Source organism: Aythya marila (genome assembly GCF_965140915.1).
Source record: "Aythya marila genome assembly, chromosome: 10".
NCBI lineage: Eukaryota > Metazoa > Chordata > Aves > Anseriformes > Anatidae > Aythya > Aythya marila.
In genome coordinates, this window is record NC_139051.1 from 21,474,386 (window position 1) to 21,490,804 (window position 16,419).

General features: G+C 33.9%; 1 protein-coding gene across 1 annotated transcript in view; it reads right to left on the reverse strand.

Annotated features, from left to right (window-relative positions):
- Positions 1 to 16,419, reverse strand: part of ERC2 (ELKS/RAB6-interacting/CAST family member 2) — a gene marked incomplete at its 3' end in the record, with an annotated part of 410,931 nt that overhangs the window by 199,722 nt on the left and 194,790 nt on the right. The window contains exon 9 of the mRNA XM_082768536.1: positions 7,377 to 7,514. Coding sequence (XP_082624662.1) covers positions 7,377 to 7,514 — 138 coding nt within the window. The remainder of the gene's footprint in view (positions 1 to 7,376; positions 7,515 to 16,419) is intronic.

Below are 16,419 nucleotides of genomic sequence, written 5' to 3' on the forward strand. Positions count from 1 at the left end.
TTTGATGACTTCTTTTGACTATTATAAGGATTGCTAGAAATCATCAGTCAGGGACTGGGTGTTTAATTCAAAAGGTAAATGCAAAAATCACATACAGTAGTATGGTTTTGTTAAGCCTTGACTACATTCTTCAAAATCACATTCTACCAATAACTCAAAGAATGCAAATACTAGACAGAATAATATTTAGGGTAAAATAAAATAACCACTGGAAGTAAATTTGAATTGGTAATAGGTCAATTTAAGCAGAGTTATCAGTGGAACTACTAGAGTAATCTTGGAAGTGGTTATCAGGGAATCAAGAAAAGCAACATAATTTAGGAAAGTTAAATGAACATGGGACAAAACCACATCCTGACTGAAGTTCTACATTACCAGTGGCAAGGCTCAGGTAGAGCCATTAGCATTCTCATGGATCCTATTCAAATCATTTTTTACTTATGCTGGAAACCTCCAAGGAGGAGCATAAGAATAGGATCAATGTTTAAAATAATATTTCACATAACCATAAAGTCTGATGGAAGCTTAATATTATTAGAAAAAAGAGAAAAATATCTTACGCTAATTCCCTCTGTCCATCACTCCTTATACTGTGTATATATATATATATATACATACACACACATATATACATACTGCACATATATACACTTCATTTTACTGCCAGTACAGTACACATATGCACACAAGGTTTTTCTTTACCCGTATCAATGTACTCTCAGCTGTGGTTATTATACCTCAGCAATCATTACAATGCAAGCAATATTTCAGCAGCTGCACATCTCATTTTGATTTCCAATTCGCTTAGTCAATTTAATGAAAGAAAACAAAATTATTTATGAAAGTTAGCTTAAGTAGTAACAGCACTTTTAAAAAGCATCTATTGTGTGGACTATCCTGGTTATTCATTCATTTTGTCCATATGTTAGGTACAACGTTCCTCTGAACTCTAGAGGGTCTTCTGAAGATTGCTTCTGAAATTTCCAAAGCTCAACACACATCTTGCAAAAAGCCAACTGTCAATATTTATATGTTTCTTTTAAATTAAAAAAAAAAAAAAAAAAAGCCTAAACTCAAGGCTGTGTTTTTCATGCCAGCAGCCACCAACTTCAGAGGTATTCAGAGTTGCATTGGACAAGATCTTGAACAAACTGCTATATTTGACCCTGCTCTTTGAGCAGGTTTGGACTAGATAATGTGCAGAGGTCTTTTCCAGTCACCATGGTTTTGTGGAAAAGGCAGAAATATTTTCAAGATTCTGCACCTCAAGCATAGTTCGTTTCCCTTCTGCTCATTCTCCCTCTCCCTATTTTCACAATTCAACCCAATGCAACACTGACCACATCAGCAATCCTGCTGACAGCAGTCCAGTGCCTCTGCTTGTTGTCTGCTCCTCCATTTGTATTGAATAGGTCTTAGTTACTAGAAAACACTGCATTTTCAGAAGACTGGGAAGTTTTCTGTAAATGTTCCCTTATATTTTCCACTTCTGTAGACCTACCTTTCACCAAGCATCCATTTACTCATTTTCCTATCATTTAAACACCGTATTTGTGGTATGGATTGGTATGTGGTATCATATTTGTTAAGTTTAAAACTAATAATCAGTTTCTGTGGATTTATGAATTGAACAAGTATTTTATTACTTTAAATTACTGAATTAAAATTTGGTTACACAGAAAACAATTTGACTTTACGGGGACAATATTTAAATGCCAATTCAGGAAATAAAAACATTCTACTTCTCATAGAGATCTAAACTTATTTGGAATGTCTCCAGTGTTTGCTGTTGTTTATTAGAAAGGTAACTGCAGACCCCTCTGTATTTTCAATTAAGCATACTAGACTTTTAAGTTCAATTTTAATTTTTATAGCTCTTTACTTTTATTTTAAAATAAAAGTATTAAATAAATAAAAGTATAAAATTTAATTAAAATTAAATTAATAAATTAAAAATAATTAAATTAATAAAAGTATAAAATAAAAAAATAAACTTTCTTTTGTGTTATGTCTATATAGTAAACAATTTATTATGCAACATAGATTATGTAATGTGAGCTGTTAAAATATCAAAAGCAGATGTGGAGTATTAATGGAGTACACAGATGCTTGCTAAATCAGTAATCTATTACTGTATGTGAAGCTAGACTTAAATGCAAAATGTGTTATATTTCAAATATTTTCCTTATAGAGCCAATTCAAACATTTATGTTCCTATGATAAATGATTTTTTTTTCTTCTGGTTATATAATATTGGCTTCCAGCTGTAACACTTTGTTTTAACCAATACTTGGAATAAAAAAAACAACATTACACAGCATTTTATAATGTTAAATATTATTAGGAGTTCTTAAACAATCAAATGAAGGTCTTTACTAAACAATTACGTTTGAGTTTGCAAATATATGTATTTGGAATCTCTTAGATATTGACATACAATCACCACTATATTGACTTATCTTGTATTAAGAATATGGCATAGTTATTATTTGCTACTGAATTCCTGAGGAAAACACCTTTCAAAAAGCTGGAAGTTCACACAGCTACTTTCATTCTGTGTCTAGTATTCCAGTGGCAACAGGGACTCCTTTCGTGAGCTTTAGCTATTGAATACGCCTATTACAGTATTAGTGTGACTGTAAGAATCTTCACATAAAACAGTAAAGACTACCACATATACTCATAGCCCTATTCATTTCATTCAGAAATATAAATTGATGGCATACTACATTCCACTTCATTCACATGGTACAAAAATTAAAAAAAAAAAAAAAAAAAAAAAAAAAAAAGATTTGAATGATATAGCCAAAACCATCTGGCTCTGTGTAATTAAACATTTCAAAGGCAGTATCAACTTGCTTGCACAGAGATACCTAAAACTATGAAGGTGAATGATGCCAGACTTCATACAGACCTCTGACTCATACATACCTGGCAGGACTTCACGTAGAAATATGTTCACGTAGAATGAAGGCAGTTGCACAGCAACATTGTTGAGTATTACACAAATGACAAACCAGCAAATGTAATTTTACTTTTAGCTGGCCTTTGCACTATATGATATGAAATATATGTATATATATATATGTATGGGATATTTAATAAGTCAGAGATATTCCTAAGAAGAAATGATATAACTCCTTAATACCTTAAATATTAACGTTAAAATTACAATCTCCACTAAGTGGAATAGCTGTTCAGAATATATGTAGTTATTTTTATACTTAGTTCAACACTGGTTCCGTCCTAAAGATTTACTTAGCTAAGTGATATTTTCTGCTATAACAAATTAAACATACTATCATTTAATTTTATTAATAAAACAGTATAAATTTTTCCCTCAGTCAATCACAAAAGAAGACTAATTTGCCTGTCAGCTGCATAGGGCTAAATGTCAAAAACATGTTAAAAGGCCCTAATATACCATGTTTTACTTGATTAACAGCTAGCTTACAGAAATCCCAACAATGTGTTCTTGTTTCAGTCTTATTTGCATTGGCGAGCTTTCCTATGCACTAATCTAGGACCTCACAGGCCTAATCTATTTGCACTTTATCACAGAAGCGGGAACTGAATTGCCACAGCTTATAGCTCTATTATCAGGCATACTCAATTGCTTATCTGCTGTATGCTGCTACAGTAGGGCCAACTTTATAAATATCAGCTTCATGAAAGCAACCTCTTGAGCTGCTTTGGACCAGTGCAAGAGCTGAGATATTCTTTGAAAAGTTTCTTGTTAAAACATCAAGGGAGCTGATAGCAGTTTTGCATATTCTGATGTTAAAACTTTTTTTAATAGGAGTAAACTTATTTTTGGTTTATTGCAATGTAACCTCCATCATTGTTAAGAATTTTCAGCACCTAGTAGAGTGCCTGTGCTTACAGGTAAGGAATTGAATGAGCACATTTTTCAGTTTGGTTCTAAAATGTGCTCAACAGTGACTGAAGTTCTGTTGGTTCATTTCTGATTCCTGACAAGGAAACAAATGATATCAGCAATATTGCCTGGAAAATAAAAAGATTAAAATGGGTCCATTACTGTAAATTTTGATGGTTTTCGTATGTCGATAGTTATTACTCATTTAGTGTTATTAAGCCACCTAATCACTAAATCTGAAAGAAAAAGAAAATCCAAGAAAAAACTTGGAATAATCTACTTCTCATGAAGAATTAGGAGCCCTATTTTCTAATTCAGAGCCTAAATCTCAGTCTGAGTATTTTCAAAAGCAACACAAGAAAAATATAAATTCTCAAACATTTCAGTTTGCGAACTTTTAAAAAGAGCTTTGTAACAATCTCATTATATGATTCTGTTGTAATATTTATCTCTTCCCATAGTAACTAAGAAAAGCAACTAAATTTAATTTTCATGAATTGTGGTTAATTGAACTGGTATAAATAATTTTCATCACTATTTTAAAAGAGCTTCCCATGATGCTTTTGGCTTTGTATTTTTCAAATAAAATTCTAACAACTTGTGAATTGATAAAGAATTAAGGTAAAGCCAAAAACCGTGCTTAACATCAGAGATGATGTAGCTGAGTGGGAGAAGCATAAGCTCATATGGTATTTAAACTATAAATAATAAGGGGTATATAAATTTGTTAACCATTGCATTGCCATGGAAATCGGGTATTCTTGAATGAAAGCAGCATCTCGTTTGACAGCATTACAAATTTAAATTGATAAAAGTATTTACATTTGTCAAATTAATTTATTACTAAGAAATTACCACTAAATGTTTTTGTCCCATTTTGGCAGAAACCTATTCCACATTTCTACCAGTAGTGCCAGTGGAAAAAGTTAATAACCTGATAAAGTCTGACAGAATGAAGAACTGTACTGCAGACAAATAGGGATAAGAAAAATCTGTCAATGATAGCAGCTAGGATAAATTGGAAAACTGGACACAATTAGAAATGAGACACCTGTGTAAAGAGAAACTGCCAAGGTATATAGCTGCCAGAAGACACAAGAAAGCTAAGCATAATGGTTCATTTGGAACTTCTTGAAGACATGTATTGGCTTCTTTCATTGTGTAAGTACCTAACAAAAAGATGTCTCAGAGAGTACGTTTAAGACTGAAAAATCTACCCTTGAAAGTGTGGCCTTCATTAAACTTACAAGCTTACAATAACACTTCATAAGTGATTGAAACAGTCATCAGACACCACAGCACAATTCAGCTTCGTGCCATTACTCAAAAGCATTGTCTTGAAACAGATACCATTGTCCTCATCAGCTGCACAAAGACAGAAGTTTCTGTGGCACAGGGAAACAATCCATAGTATTCATTGAACATGCACCATGGAGCAGCCTGCAAATACTGCAGGAAAGATGACATTCTCAGCTGATATTATTTAAGCAAGTGACTACTCTGTACAGAATTCAGCCTTAGGGACTCCATGCGAGTTCTAATCAATTCCACTTGGAAAAACCACTAATCACGCTGATTCTTTAAAAGTGTCAGGTCATATGTATCCATGTAATTCCAAATGAGGGAGACTTGAGTTGCAAAAACAAAACAAACAAAAAAATCATTTCAGAGAAGGATTTGGATCTAGAATCCAAAGTTCATCTAGCTTTTGTAAAACATTAAAACTAGCATCATTTAACAGATTTAGAATATTTACTACAGCAATCTGAAATAAAGCTTGTCACAGAATTTCCATAACATCAGGATCTCAAGTGTCACATTTTGAGTTTTAACATATGGAAAGAAACTCAATAGCACAATTTTTTAACAAGCTCTGGGACAAGTCCTCATTGCTATATTGAGGAATAATGCATCTTGGGTTTAGTGAAATTTTAGCTTGTATGTCTGAGATTAATAGAATATTTTAGTTTTAAACTTTCATATTTATTTCAACAGATTTTAGAATGGTACTAATATAAAAAGGCATGAGAACAGTTCATTGCCACAACTCACTAGTTTGCATTCAGTTTTAACGCAGTATTTCTTAACGTTTTCTATTTCTGGTAGTGAGAAGTAGACTATACATGATCTATTCAACCGCATTGTCTCCTGCAGCTGAGTCAGAATATGAGGTACAAGACAACTTTGGCTTTTGATTATGTACTCCATGCTTAATTGCACAGGAGAACTGTCAAGTTTCACTCTACTTTCTGTACTAACACCAATAGCACAGTGGTTAAAGGACTGTTTTAAACTCTTCACTGCCTCCCTGGGGGTACTGGGAAAGTGACAACTTCAGCTAATTCAAAGATTATAGTTTACTTGTAGAAAAACAGATTAATAAGTAACTTATTTTTTAATGATATGCTGTGAGATTGGTGAACAGTGTCCAAATTAGCAGTGAGAGACATTAACGATATGCACATACTTACTTTCCTGCATAAATTCTGTAAGTTTACTGAAAAAGTTATCCATAAAAAGTAACGGAAATAATGCCAAGCATGTTCCCCCACCCCCCCCCACCTCACCCCATTGACCAAATATTAGGTGATTAAATGTACAAAGAAATCAAAAATTTAACATTAGCAATTTAGGTAATAGTGCCAACACCACAGTAGCATTTTAAATGCACATAGAGCCATAAATGCCTTCATCAGATTAGGCACTGCAGAATATCACTTAACATTTTAATTAGTTGTGTTCATCTGTGTATACTGAAGTGATTTATATTGAAATCTGTTAGGCACAAAAAGTGAGTATTTATACTAATTATTTTTTTTTTGGCACAAATTCATTCAGATTATACTCCTATTCAAAGTTAACTGGTAGAAAAATCCGGAAATTGCTAAAATTAGTGGGAATGTTGCCACTACATTAAATAGGCCAGATTTATCTCTCCAACTTAGGAATTTTCAAATTAAAAGTATGTTGTTTTTTAAGGTGGAAAAGAAATACAATTCTCCAGTTTGTCTGTTTGGTTTCTCCTATAATTTAAGTGTAGTAAGCCGACAGAGCTGAGAACAAGCCGAAGTAACAGTTGGTATTGTCGATGATGGCTCTTCAGTTTGGCTCTGTTTAACAGGCAAAAGAACAAGATAATCAAGATCACAAAGCCATTAAAATACCCCAAACTCTCCCTTCTTTCAGTCAGGTGTCCATGTCTTTCTATTCATGCGGGGAACAACCACTACCAACCTTCTACTAAGGCAAAAATCTTCCCATGTTCTGAGCTGATCACTTCATCCTCATTTAAAAGGACATCCATCGGTACCTCAGAATCCTGTTTCAGTTCATCAGCCAGGAAACACTCTTTGCCCATTGTGCCAGAACAGAGCCACCTGCTTTCCTGGCAAGGCTCATAGGTTTTGTTGCAGATGCCGGACCAACTTAAAAAGACATTTTCTGGACATGCTTCACCCACAGGAGCAGCACATAATGCTGTTGCACAAGAAAATATTACCTTTTCTGATAGTGCTTCTTCTAAGGTTGCTAGTGCTGTGTCTGTGTTACTAGAATCCGTCTGCAATGACTTCACTCTGTCTTTTAGATTAGTTAGTTGTTTGTCTTTGTCCCTAAGTTGCTCCTGTAGATTTTCAATCTGAAAATAAAACCAGATCATAATATTCATCAACCTTGTCTTAGCATTTAAACAACGACTTGGGTGATAGGATCAACTGAATGTATACACATTGTACATAAAATACACATGCCACAATATACTACTAGGTTTCTACACAATGTAATGTGAACAGTTTTTAACTTCTGTCTTCTCTTGTTTTCCTTTGCCACAAAATCATAGAATCATATGAGCTGGAAGAAACCTTAAAGACCACCTAGTTCCAACCGCCCCGTGCCCTGGGCAGGGACACCTAGGCTGCCCAGGACCTCATCTAATCTGGCCTCGAACACCTCCAGGGATGGGGCATCCACAGCTTCTCTGGGCAGCCTGTGCAGCTTCTCTGGGCAGCCTCACCACCCACTGCATGAGAATTTCCTTCTGACATCTAATCTACATCTTCCCTTTTAGTTCAAAACCATTCTCCCTTGTCCTATCATTATCTGCCCTTATTTTCTTTAATGGTATTTTCTATTAAATGAAATAAAATCTCAGTGCAGTCAGCTATTATACTATTTAAATATTTTCTGATATTAATCATTTTAGTTAAAAGTACTGCATTATCTCAGTAATTCAAAGTATGCATGGAATGGCCCCTTTAGATAATTCTAGTTACAATAAAGACAAAGAAAGAGAGAGGCAAAGCAAGTTCAGTGAGCCACAAAGTGAGAAAGAGGAAAGATGATAACCTACTTCTCTAACAACCTCTTCCTCCATGATGCCCTGCTGTAAAAGAAACTCATCTGGACAGAGATCTGATAGTACCAGTTGATAGTTACCGAGAGTTACATAAAAACAAACAAACAAAAAACTCCTGCCCTTTCACTCTTACTTGAGGTACAGAGCAGTTTAGATGGGAAAGTGTTATTAGAAGCTGGGGAGTAGTGTAGATGCTGAACATCTTCACACTCATCAGATACCAAGACTGAACCTCTGGGCACAAGAAGGTCCAACTAAGGAAGGCACCAAAAATGGTACCCAATGTATTTTAGACATTTTAATAAAATCCTTATTTTTACATAATACATTCTAGATAAGCCAAGCAATCATTGCAGGCTTCCTGTCCCTGATAGTACCTATGCACTTATAACTTGTGCATAAAGTTGACCACATATTGACTGTTTCACAGAAGCAGAGAATATCGGAGTTAGAAGGGACCCACAAGGATCGAGTCCAGCACCTGGGTCCCAAAATCTGTTAAAGGGTTTAAATACAGAGACTTTAAATTCTAGGGAACAGCATAACTGAAAATAAATGACTGTCTTCATTCTTATAAGCAGTGTATAATATTCTTACAGTAATACTAATCACCCAGTCTTAAAGAATAAGAAAAAAAAACTGTTCAGCAAATTCAAATTTCCTATGTCCTAAAGATGCCAAAGATTAGATAAAAACCATAATTTCTTAATGTACAGTTATTACGGAGGAGGAAAAAAAAAAAAAAAAAAGATAAAACTGAAAAAAAGCCAGATATACTCAATTTATTCTTACAGAAAAAACAGACATTACATAAAATACTATGAAGCCACATTAAGTTTGCTGTTCCTTTCATCAAAAAATGTAATGTTTCTCATAGCCAGCATCATTTACATATAAAGCAATTCAGACTTTAACTTAGGCAGGATCCTTCATAATTATTTTTAAACCAGATTTAAATACTCTGTTACAAACCTAAAGATGAATTCTATGCATGAGCGGCTCCATAGAATTCAACAATTACAATCATAAAAAACAATTTGGTTCCCAATGTGCAAAAAAATAATAATAATAAAAATAAATAATCTATCACTGTAATCAGAACCATTTTAATTTGGGTTTTACTTTGGTAAAATTCTCCACCTCTTTTCCAGTGTTATACATGTGCAGGAAAAAAAAGGCTGAACTTAAGTTTTATCATATAGACCAATAATTAACAAATTATAAAATCCAGAGTACAGCTTTGTGCATTTTATAAAGTTCAAAAAAATGTAAATTTAAAGAGAAATCAAGGGAAAATAAAATAAAATATATAAATATAATTATATACATATATATAATAAAATATAAAATATATATTAAAATAAAATTTGAGAGTCTATTTGAAGGAGCACTTTTCAATTGGAAAGTCTTTATGTCAGTGTGATAAATTTAAATATTTTGTTTTTATTATTAATATTTACATACATGGCTTGGTACATCAAATTACTACTATGGACAAAAAAATCCACTTGTTCTGTAAGCTATAAAACACTAAGGTATATATAAAAAGGTTTTGGTGAAGACCTGGCACAGAATAGTTCTTGTAAATGATCTCTAGTAATATTTTTCTTCCTGTGTATGTTTTATACAGATACAGAAATAAGATACATGTGTTAATGAGTTAAGAACTTTTTATTTTATGGCATGTGTATTAGTCACATCTAAAATTACATTAGCTGGCATTCAGCAGACTGCACACTGTTTCTTTCTTTACTTTCTTACAAGTATTGACGATTCTAACAACTGCCTCATGACACCCAGTGGAATATCTAAGCAATTGCACTCTTCAACTTAACCAAAATAAAATCTCGAGCAAAGAGGAAATAACACAGGAGAGTGAATATTGATTACGTGTTCTTTGAAACAAAGTTAAGATCTGGTCCTTTATTATCATCAGCTTGACCTACCAATTCTAGGCACCCTAAATTAAAGTACTTATTTCCTATGCACAGTGCTTATCTGAATTCCACAGCATTTACATGATTTCCTTCCTCTTAAAACTAATTTAAAATATGATCCAACTCTTAACCAAGAAAACATGTTCTAAAATTATTCAGCATCTACAAAATTCTTTCCTCAGAGGTAAAGAGAATAGGCAGCAAATTAAAAACATCCCCATTGAATCACAACTGCTTTAAAAGAAGTCATTTGATGCATAGTCTAGAGATAAAAACAAGAGGAAAGGATCTGATTATTCTTCTTTTTGTGCTATATAAATCCAAAGAAAATGCATTGATGGGAACAGGACCACATTGTGAAAAGAGAATCAGTACCACAGAGTTTTTGTTTGTTGGGATGGGCACAGGATTAGTAAAGATCTGCTAACGCAGGCCAAATTTTATGATAGTTAATCACAAAGTTCTCAAAAAGATTAGAAAAGCCAGAGATTGAGCAGTCTCTGATGCTAAAATCTTGGAACACAAAATATGATTGAGTTCTCTCCCTCTCCCCCTACCCCCACCCTACCGCCTTTTTTTTTTTCTTAAACCCAGAAGGAACAAAATAAACCCTCTGGTAAACAATATCATCTAATATACATTGGGCACAGGCATAAGAATATGATTTTATTGCTGATTTATAGTTTTTGAGCATTCATGTTATGACAAGGACTGTTATGTCTTCCTTAATCCTCAACCATTTATATTCTTACCTGATATGAAATGAGTTCCTATGTAGTTCCTATGTAGTTTTGTCAACATGTAATTTTTACCTTTGTAAACTGCTGTGTCACTGTACCATGAGCTACGTGAAAAGGCATTGCACTCCACTCTTTCTGTACTTCACGAAGTGCATATATTCCCAGATAGACATTATTTCTATTTGGAAAAACAACATCCTTACAGATAAATGTCTTTCCTATGGGACACTCTGTCAATAAACAAGTACTAATCTTGCCACTTTTGGGTGACAGTCTCAGGAATGCTTCTTAAATGCTCAAGGGATTAAATTAAATCTCATGCGCAGACAGGCTTCAGAACTCTACAGTCAACCAAGTACTTGAAAGAAAATTACTTTCATTATCCAGATTAAGGTACTGCACACTGGAATATGCAAGAAAATTAAATAATCTAAGAAAGTGCCCAAAGATATAACAACTTGCCTTTAGGGATATGCATTACAATGTAGGACTTTAAAACATAACAAAATATATCAGAGACTTCCTGGGCCCAGCTAGTGAAATTGTAAAGCTATATACTTAAACTTACCTTCACATATTTTTTTCTCTCTTGAAAATGTCTGAATTTTCAATAACTTAGACAACAAATACTTTGCAACACTGACATTTTAACTCTGGCATTTTTAATTCTAAAACTCATTTTGCTAAATTCTAAATTTCTCTGGACAGAACTCTGTGAAGTTTGTTTCATATTACAACAAACATCACATCTATTCCAGTGAAGTAGATCAATAAAATCAGTTCCATTTAAAATTGAAACATGGGGAATGAAACTAAACTTTTGCATATATCATTTCCATTACTTACAAAAAAAATCAAAACATATTATTTTACGAAAATAAATTCTATTGAGTAATTTCCAAATCATTAACAATGTATGATAAACAGTCAATGGAATTACAAGAAAAACAATGTTTTAATAAACAAAAGCATTCATCCAACACGAGCAGTATTATTTTAGTATATATAGTATTACAGTAGTATTACAGTATTATTTAGTATAATAGTATGTATTTTCAGATGGTAGCTGCTCCCTCCTGGACATACATAACAGAAGACAAAACAAACCCATAGCTATTAATCTAAACTAAAAATGATTAGAAATATGCAAATACTCTAAATGTCTACTTACATGTTTTTTTTTTTTTATTGGTATGACTCATGGCAAATGTTCTGTTTCATAATGCAAATACTTCTTGTCAGATACATTTCAGTATATTCCAGAATGTAAAACTGGCTTTGGTAGAGACTCAGTACAAGAAATGCATCTACAGACATCCTAATACCTCCACTTATTTTTGTGTGCATTTCTCCGTGCATTTCCAATGAAACACACATCTTTAGCCTGAATGACCAGTTAGAATGAAAAAAAAAAAAAAATCCCTACCATACCAATAAAAACACTACTACTGAAAGCACAAAAGACGTGAATAGTTCTTGGAAAGCACTATATATTTGCTGTCTGAAATTTTTACCCAATGATGTGTAGTTATTAAATACCATGTTAGTCAGAGTATTTCAAAAACTACATTAACAAGTTCAAAAGCAACTATTTGAATTTTCACCCTGGGCAGGGGTGTGTGTGGGATCTTTGGTTCCATAGTTTTCCACTGACATTCATGATATGACCCAAACATATTTATTCATTTTCAGTACAATTTCAATTAATAAAATGAGCTTATTAAGGAGACATCTTTGCTTCAGCAGTTTGACAATGCAGAACTGTCAAAAAGAGATGGCCCAAAAGTGCTTCCGTATTGCTACCTTCCACTTGGGTTTTTCCTTTTAAATAGGTAAACAGACAGTAGACAGATAATCACAGAATCACAGAATTTCTAGGTTGGAAGAGACCTCAAGATCATTGAGTCCAACCTCTGACCTAACACTAACAGTCCCCACTAAACCATATCCCTAAGCTCTACATCTAAAAGTCTTTTAAAGACTTCCAGGGATGGTGACTCCACCACTTCCCTGGGCAGCCTGTTCCAATGTCTAACAACCCTTTCGGTAAAGAAGTTCTTCCTAACATCCAGCCTAAAACTCCCCTGGCGCAACTTAAACCCATTCCCCCTCATCCTGTCACCACTCACGTGGGAGAACAGACCAACCCCCACCTCTCTACAGCCTCCTTTAAGGTATCTGTAGAGAGCAATAAGGTCACCCCTGAGCCTCCTCTTCTCCAGGCTGAACAAGCCCAGCTCCCTCAGCCGCTCCTCGTAGGACTTGTTCTCCAGGCCCCTCACCAGCTTCGTCGCCCTTCTCTGCACCCGCTCAAGCACCTCCATGTCCTTCTTGTAGTGAGGGGCCCAAAACTGAACACAGTACTCGAGGTGTGGCCTCACCAGAGCCGAGTACAGGGGGACGATCACCTTCCTAGCCCTGCTGGTCACACTGTTAGATTAATAGATAAGCAAATCATTGTTCCTTGCCAAAGATACTTAATGTAACCAGCTCTATCTAAGGTATGCAGGTTTGTATGAAAAAAGACGTGGCTAATTTATCATAATCTACAATTTAGTTATGCAGAAAACTACTTGTAAAATTTAGATTTCCTGTGATTTAAGATTAAGATGGAGAATTTTCATCTCCACAGGACAGTGATACAGATTTATTCTGAAATATACAATCTGAAATATAAAACATTTTCAATCTTCTTACATACTGTGAAATTAATACTGTTATATCCATTTGAGTCATAGTTTTCATCTTTATCACTTTGCATTTGATGGATATAATCAGATTAAAAAATTTAGAAATATTCATTCTTAGAGGACTTGATTTTATATAGAAAATAGGTCAAGTATGGTCATATAAAGGATATTTTAATATATTTTAATGTTACCTCTTTTTCATAATCCTGAATTATTAGTTGAAAAGTACTTCACACTTAAAAGTTTTTGAAAGTCAGATGGAAATAATAGCCCGATTAGTATATCAGGTGTGCTTGTTTAGCAAATCATGTTAAGGCTTTAGAGTTGTTAAGAATGGCTAATTGTCATTCTGTTCATTGTTTTAGTAAGGATAAAAAGACAATAATAGACACAAAAACATAAAATATGCTCCCTCAAAATATTTAAGTTGGGAATAAGATGAATTATAGGGTGATATAAGTAATATTTTTAATGAGGAGGTATTCTTTGTACTTACACATTTGCAGGTAAGATCCATACTTTTGGCTACATTTGGGCACTTTATTTGTCAGAGTGCTGGCAGGCTGCGTATTTGTGAGGCAGAAATGCTCCTTTACTGTACTGACTGGGTAGACCAATGGTTTTAAGGACTGACAGCTTCATCCAGCCATCAGATCATTTTCTCACTTCTTTTTGGTAAGATGTACTCTCCTCTTTTAATGTTTAATAAGTATTTGGAGAATTTTATTTCAAAATTCAAAATACGTGTAGGTTCCGAACATTAAAATGAATGTTATATTGAGAAGTTATAATATAATATAAAAATCCTTAAAACATTTTTAAAAAAAGTTTTGCTGCTTGCAACTTTACTAAAGTACAAATTTTGCACTAATCTTTGTTTTTACCAAGGTAATTAGAAAAAGGCTTGCTAAGCTTATCATTACATGCTAAAATACTCTTGGATTTCATCAGCAGCTTCAATAACTATCAAAATTCTTGATTATTTCTCAATAGAATAAAGCTTCCTTTTACTGTCTTCCAAATTTATATTCTCCAAATTGGAGTAACAGTCCCATCGTGATAACTTCAGATTACAAAATGTCACACGGATCAATAGTATCTTTTAGCTTTATATTTCTTCTTTATTTTGTCCCACAAGATATTTCCTTAAACATCAGAGATCTTAGCCCAAAGACCAGTTCAGTCCAACATTCTCAATATGATAGCGAATAACTAAATCAGACACAGCAATGGTATTTCTTGTAAAGCTGTCCATAAATTTTATGTTACCTTTTAGCATACATTACCTCATCTGATACAGAAATGTAGAAAGAAGAGGGAAAGAAAAAAAAAAAAAAAAAAAAAAGAACCCAGTCAAGTTTCCAGATAATCACTTCAGGTGGTAAGTTTGGAGGAAAGTAGCACATTTGTAGCCTTGCTTAGACTGGCACCCAAGGAGAAAGTCTCCAAATCAATGGGTTTGTATGGTTTTCATGACTGATTGATCAGTTTGAATCCACTTCCTTGGATTCAGTTTCCTTCCAATTTCCTTCCTTGGATTCAGATTCCTTCCGATTCAGTTTGAATCCACTTCCACTTCCTTAACACTACCTTCAGGACTACAGCTCAAAGTAGCAAAGCACAGCTGCACAGTGACCATCCCAAAGAAGCTAATGAATCACATGCTGCTTCAGCCATCAGCTCTCACAGTAACCTGATGACAAGAGCAATAGAGAAGTGGCATGATCTGGTAATTACCCTGGTGCTACCTTCCCCACTCGCACAATTCAGGCAGGAACGTAAATAAATAATGCTTCAGAATTTTGCTCTGCTTCACAAGCTTAAACTGAAAAGATGCAAAACCATTATAAGAAACCAGAAAACAATAATAACAGAATATTTCTTCCTGAAGTACACTTTTTTCCCTCCAAAGTGCTGATATTTCTACACAACATATTTTCTGCATCTTCAAGCTCATCGTTTTTTCCATTGATTAGATTAACATTGTGGTTTGAAAATTAATTATGGTTATTCATTACATGTATTTTTACAACATCAAATACTTGTTTAAACCACATTTATGTTAGTAAGAACCACATAGTGCCCATTTTATCTAATGTCACCTTCCCTTTTGCTTCATCTGAAGCTGCCAATTTTCATGCCACCTTGACTTTAACAAAGCATAAAGTGCTTTGGGCCAGGAACAGTATTTAAGCAAAATAAGGCTTCAAATTTTAATTTGTGTCTTCCTAGAAACATTGCAATATAAAATCATTCCGAAAATAAAACTAAATCATTTGTGACATGACATTTTTCTTTGTGAAATCAATTCACCTTTGTTTTTCTCTAAATGTTGTTAGATCTTATTGTACCATTTATTGTATTAATGCATATAGTACCTTTTTAAAACATTTTTGTATGAAAAGCTCCAATAAAATAATGCAAGCCAATAACTTAGATTTCTCTAGCTAGACACACCTTTCTCTATACTTCCAAAATACTAAACTTATACAAAATTGACAATGCCAACCAAGAACTCATGGAGAAACTACACCCCATGGGTTTATGCTGTCTCTTGCAATAAACACTGACGTGTTAAGTCAGCCAAGTTTACCATGTCATAGAGAAGAATATCAAGTCTTGGGATGACATACTAAGTACTATCGATTTTGTTAGGCAAGGCTCCATGTAAAGGCAGTTGTGAAAGACTGCATGCGAATTTGATGTCTGCCTTGCTCAGTGGTTAGAATAAATTCTTTACAAATAAGTATTGTGAATAAGCTGAAACTCTGAGCTAAAGTGAAGAATGCTCACTTGGCGCTCATGACCGCTTCCAGCACTA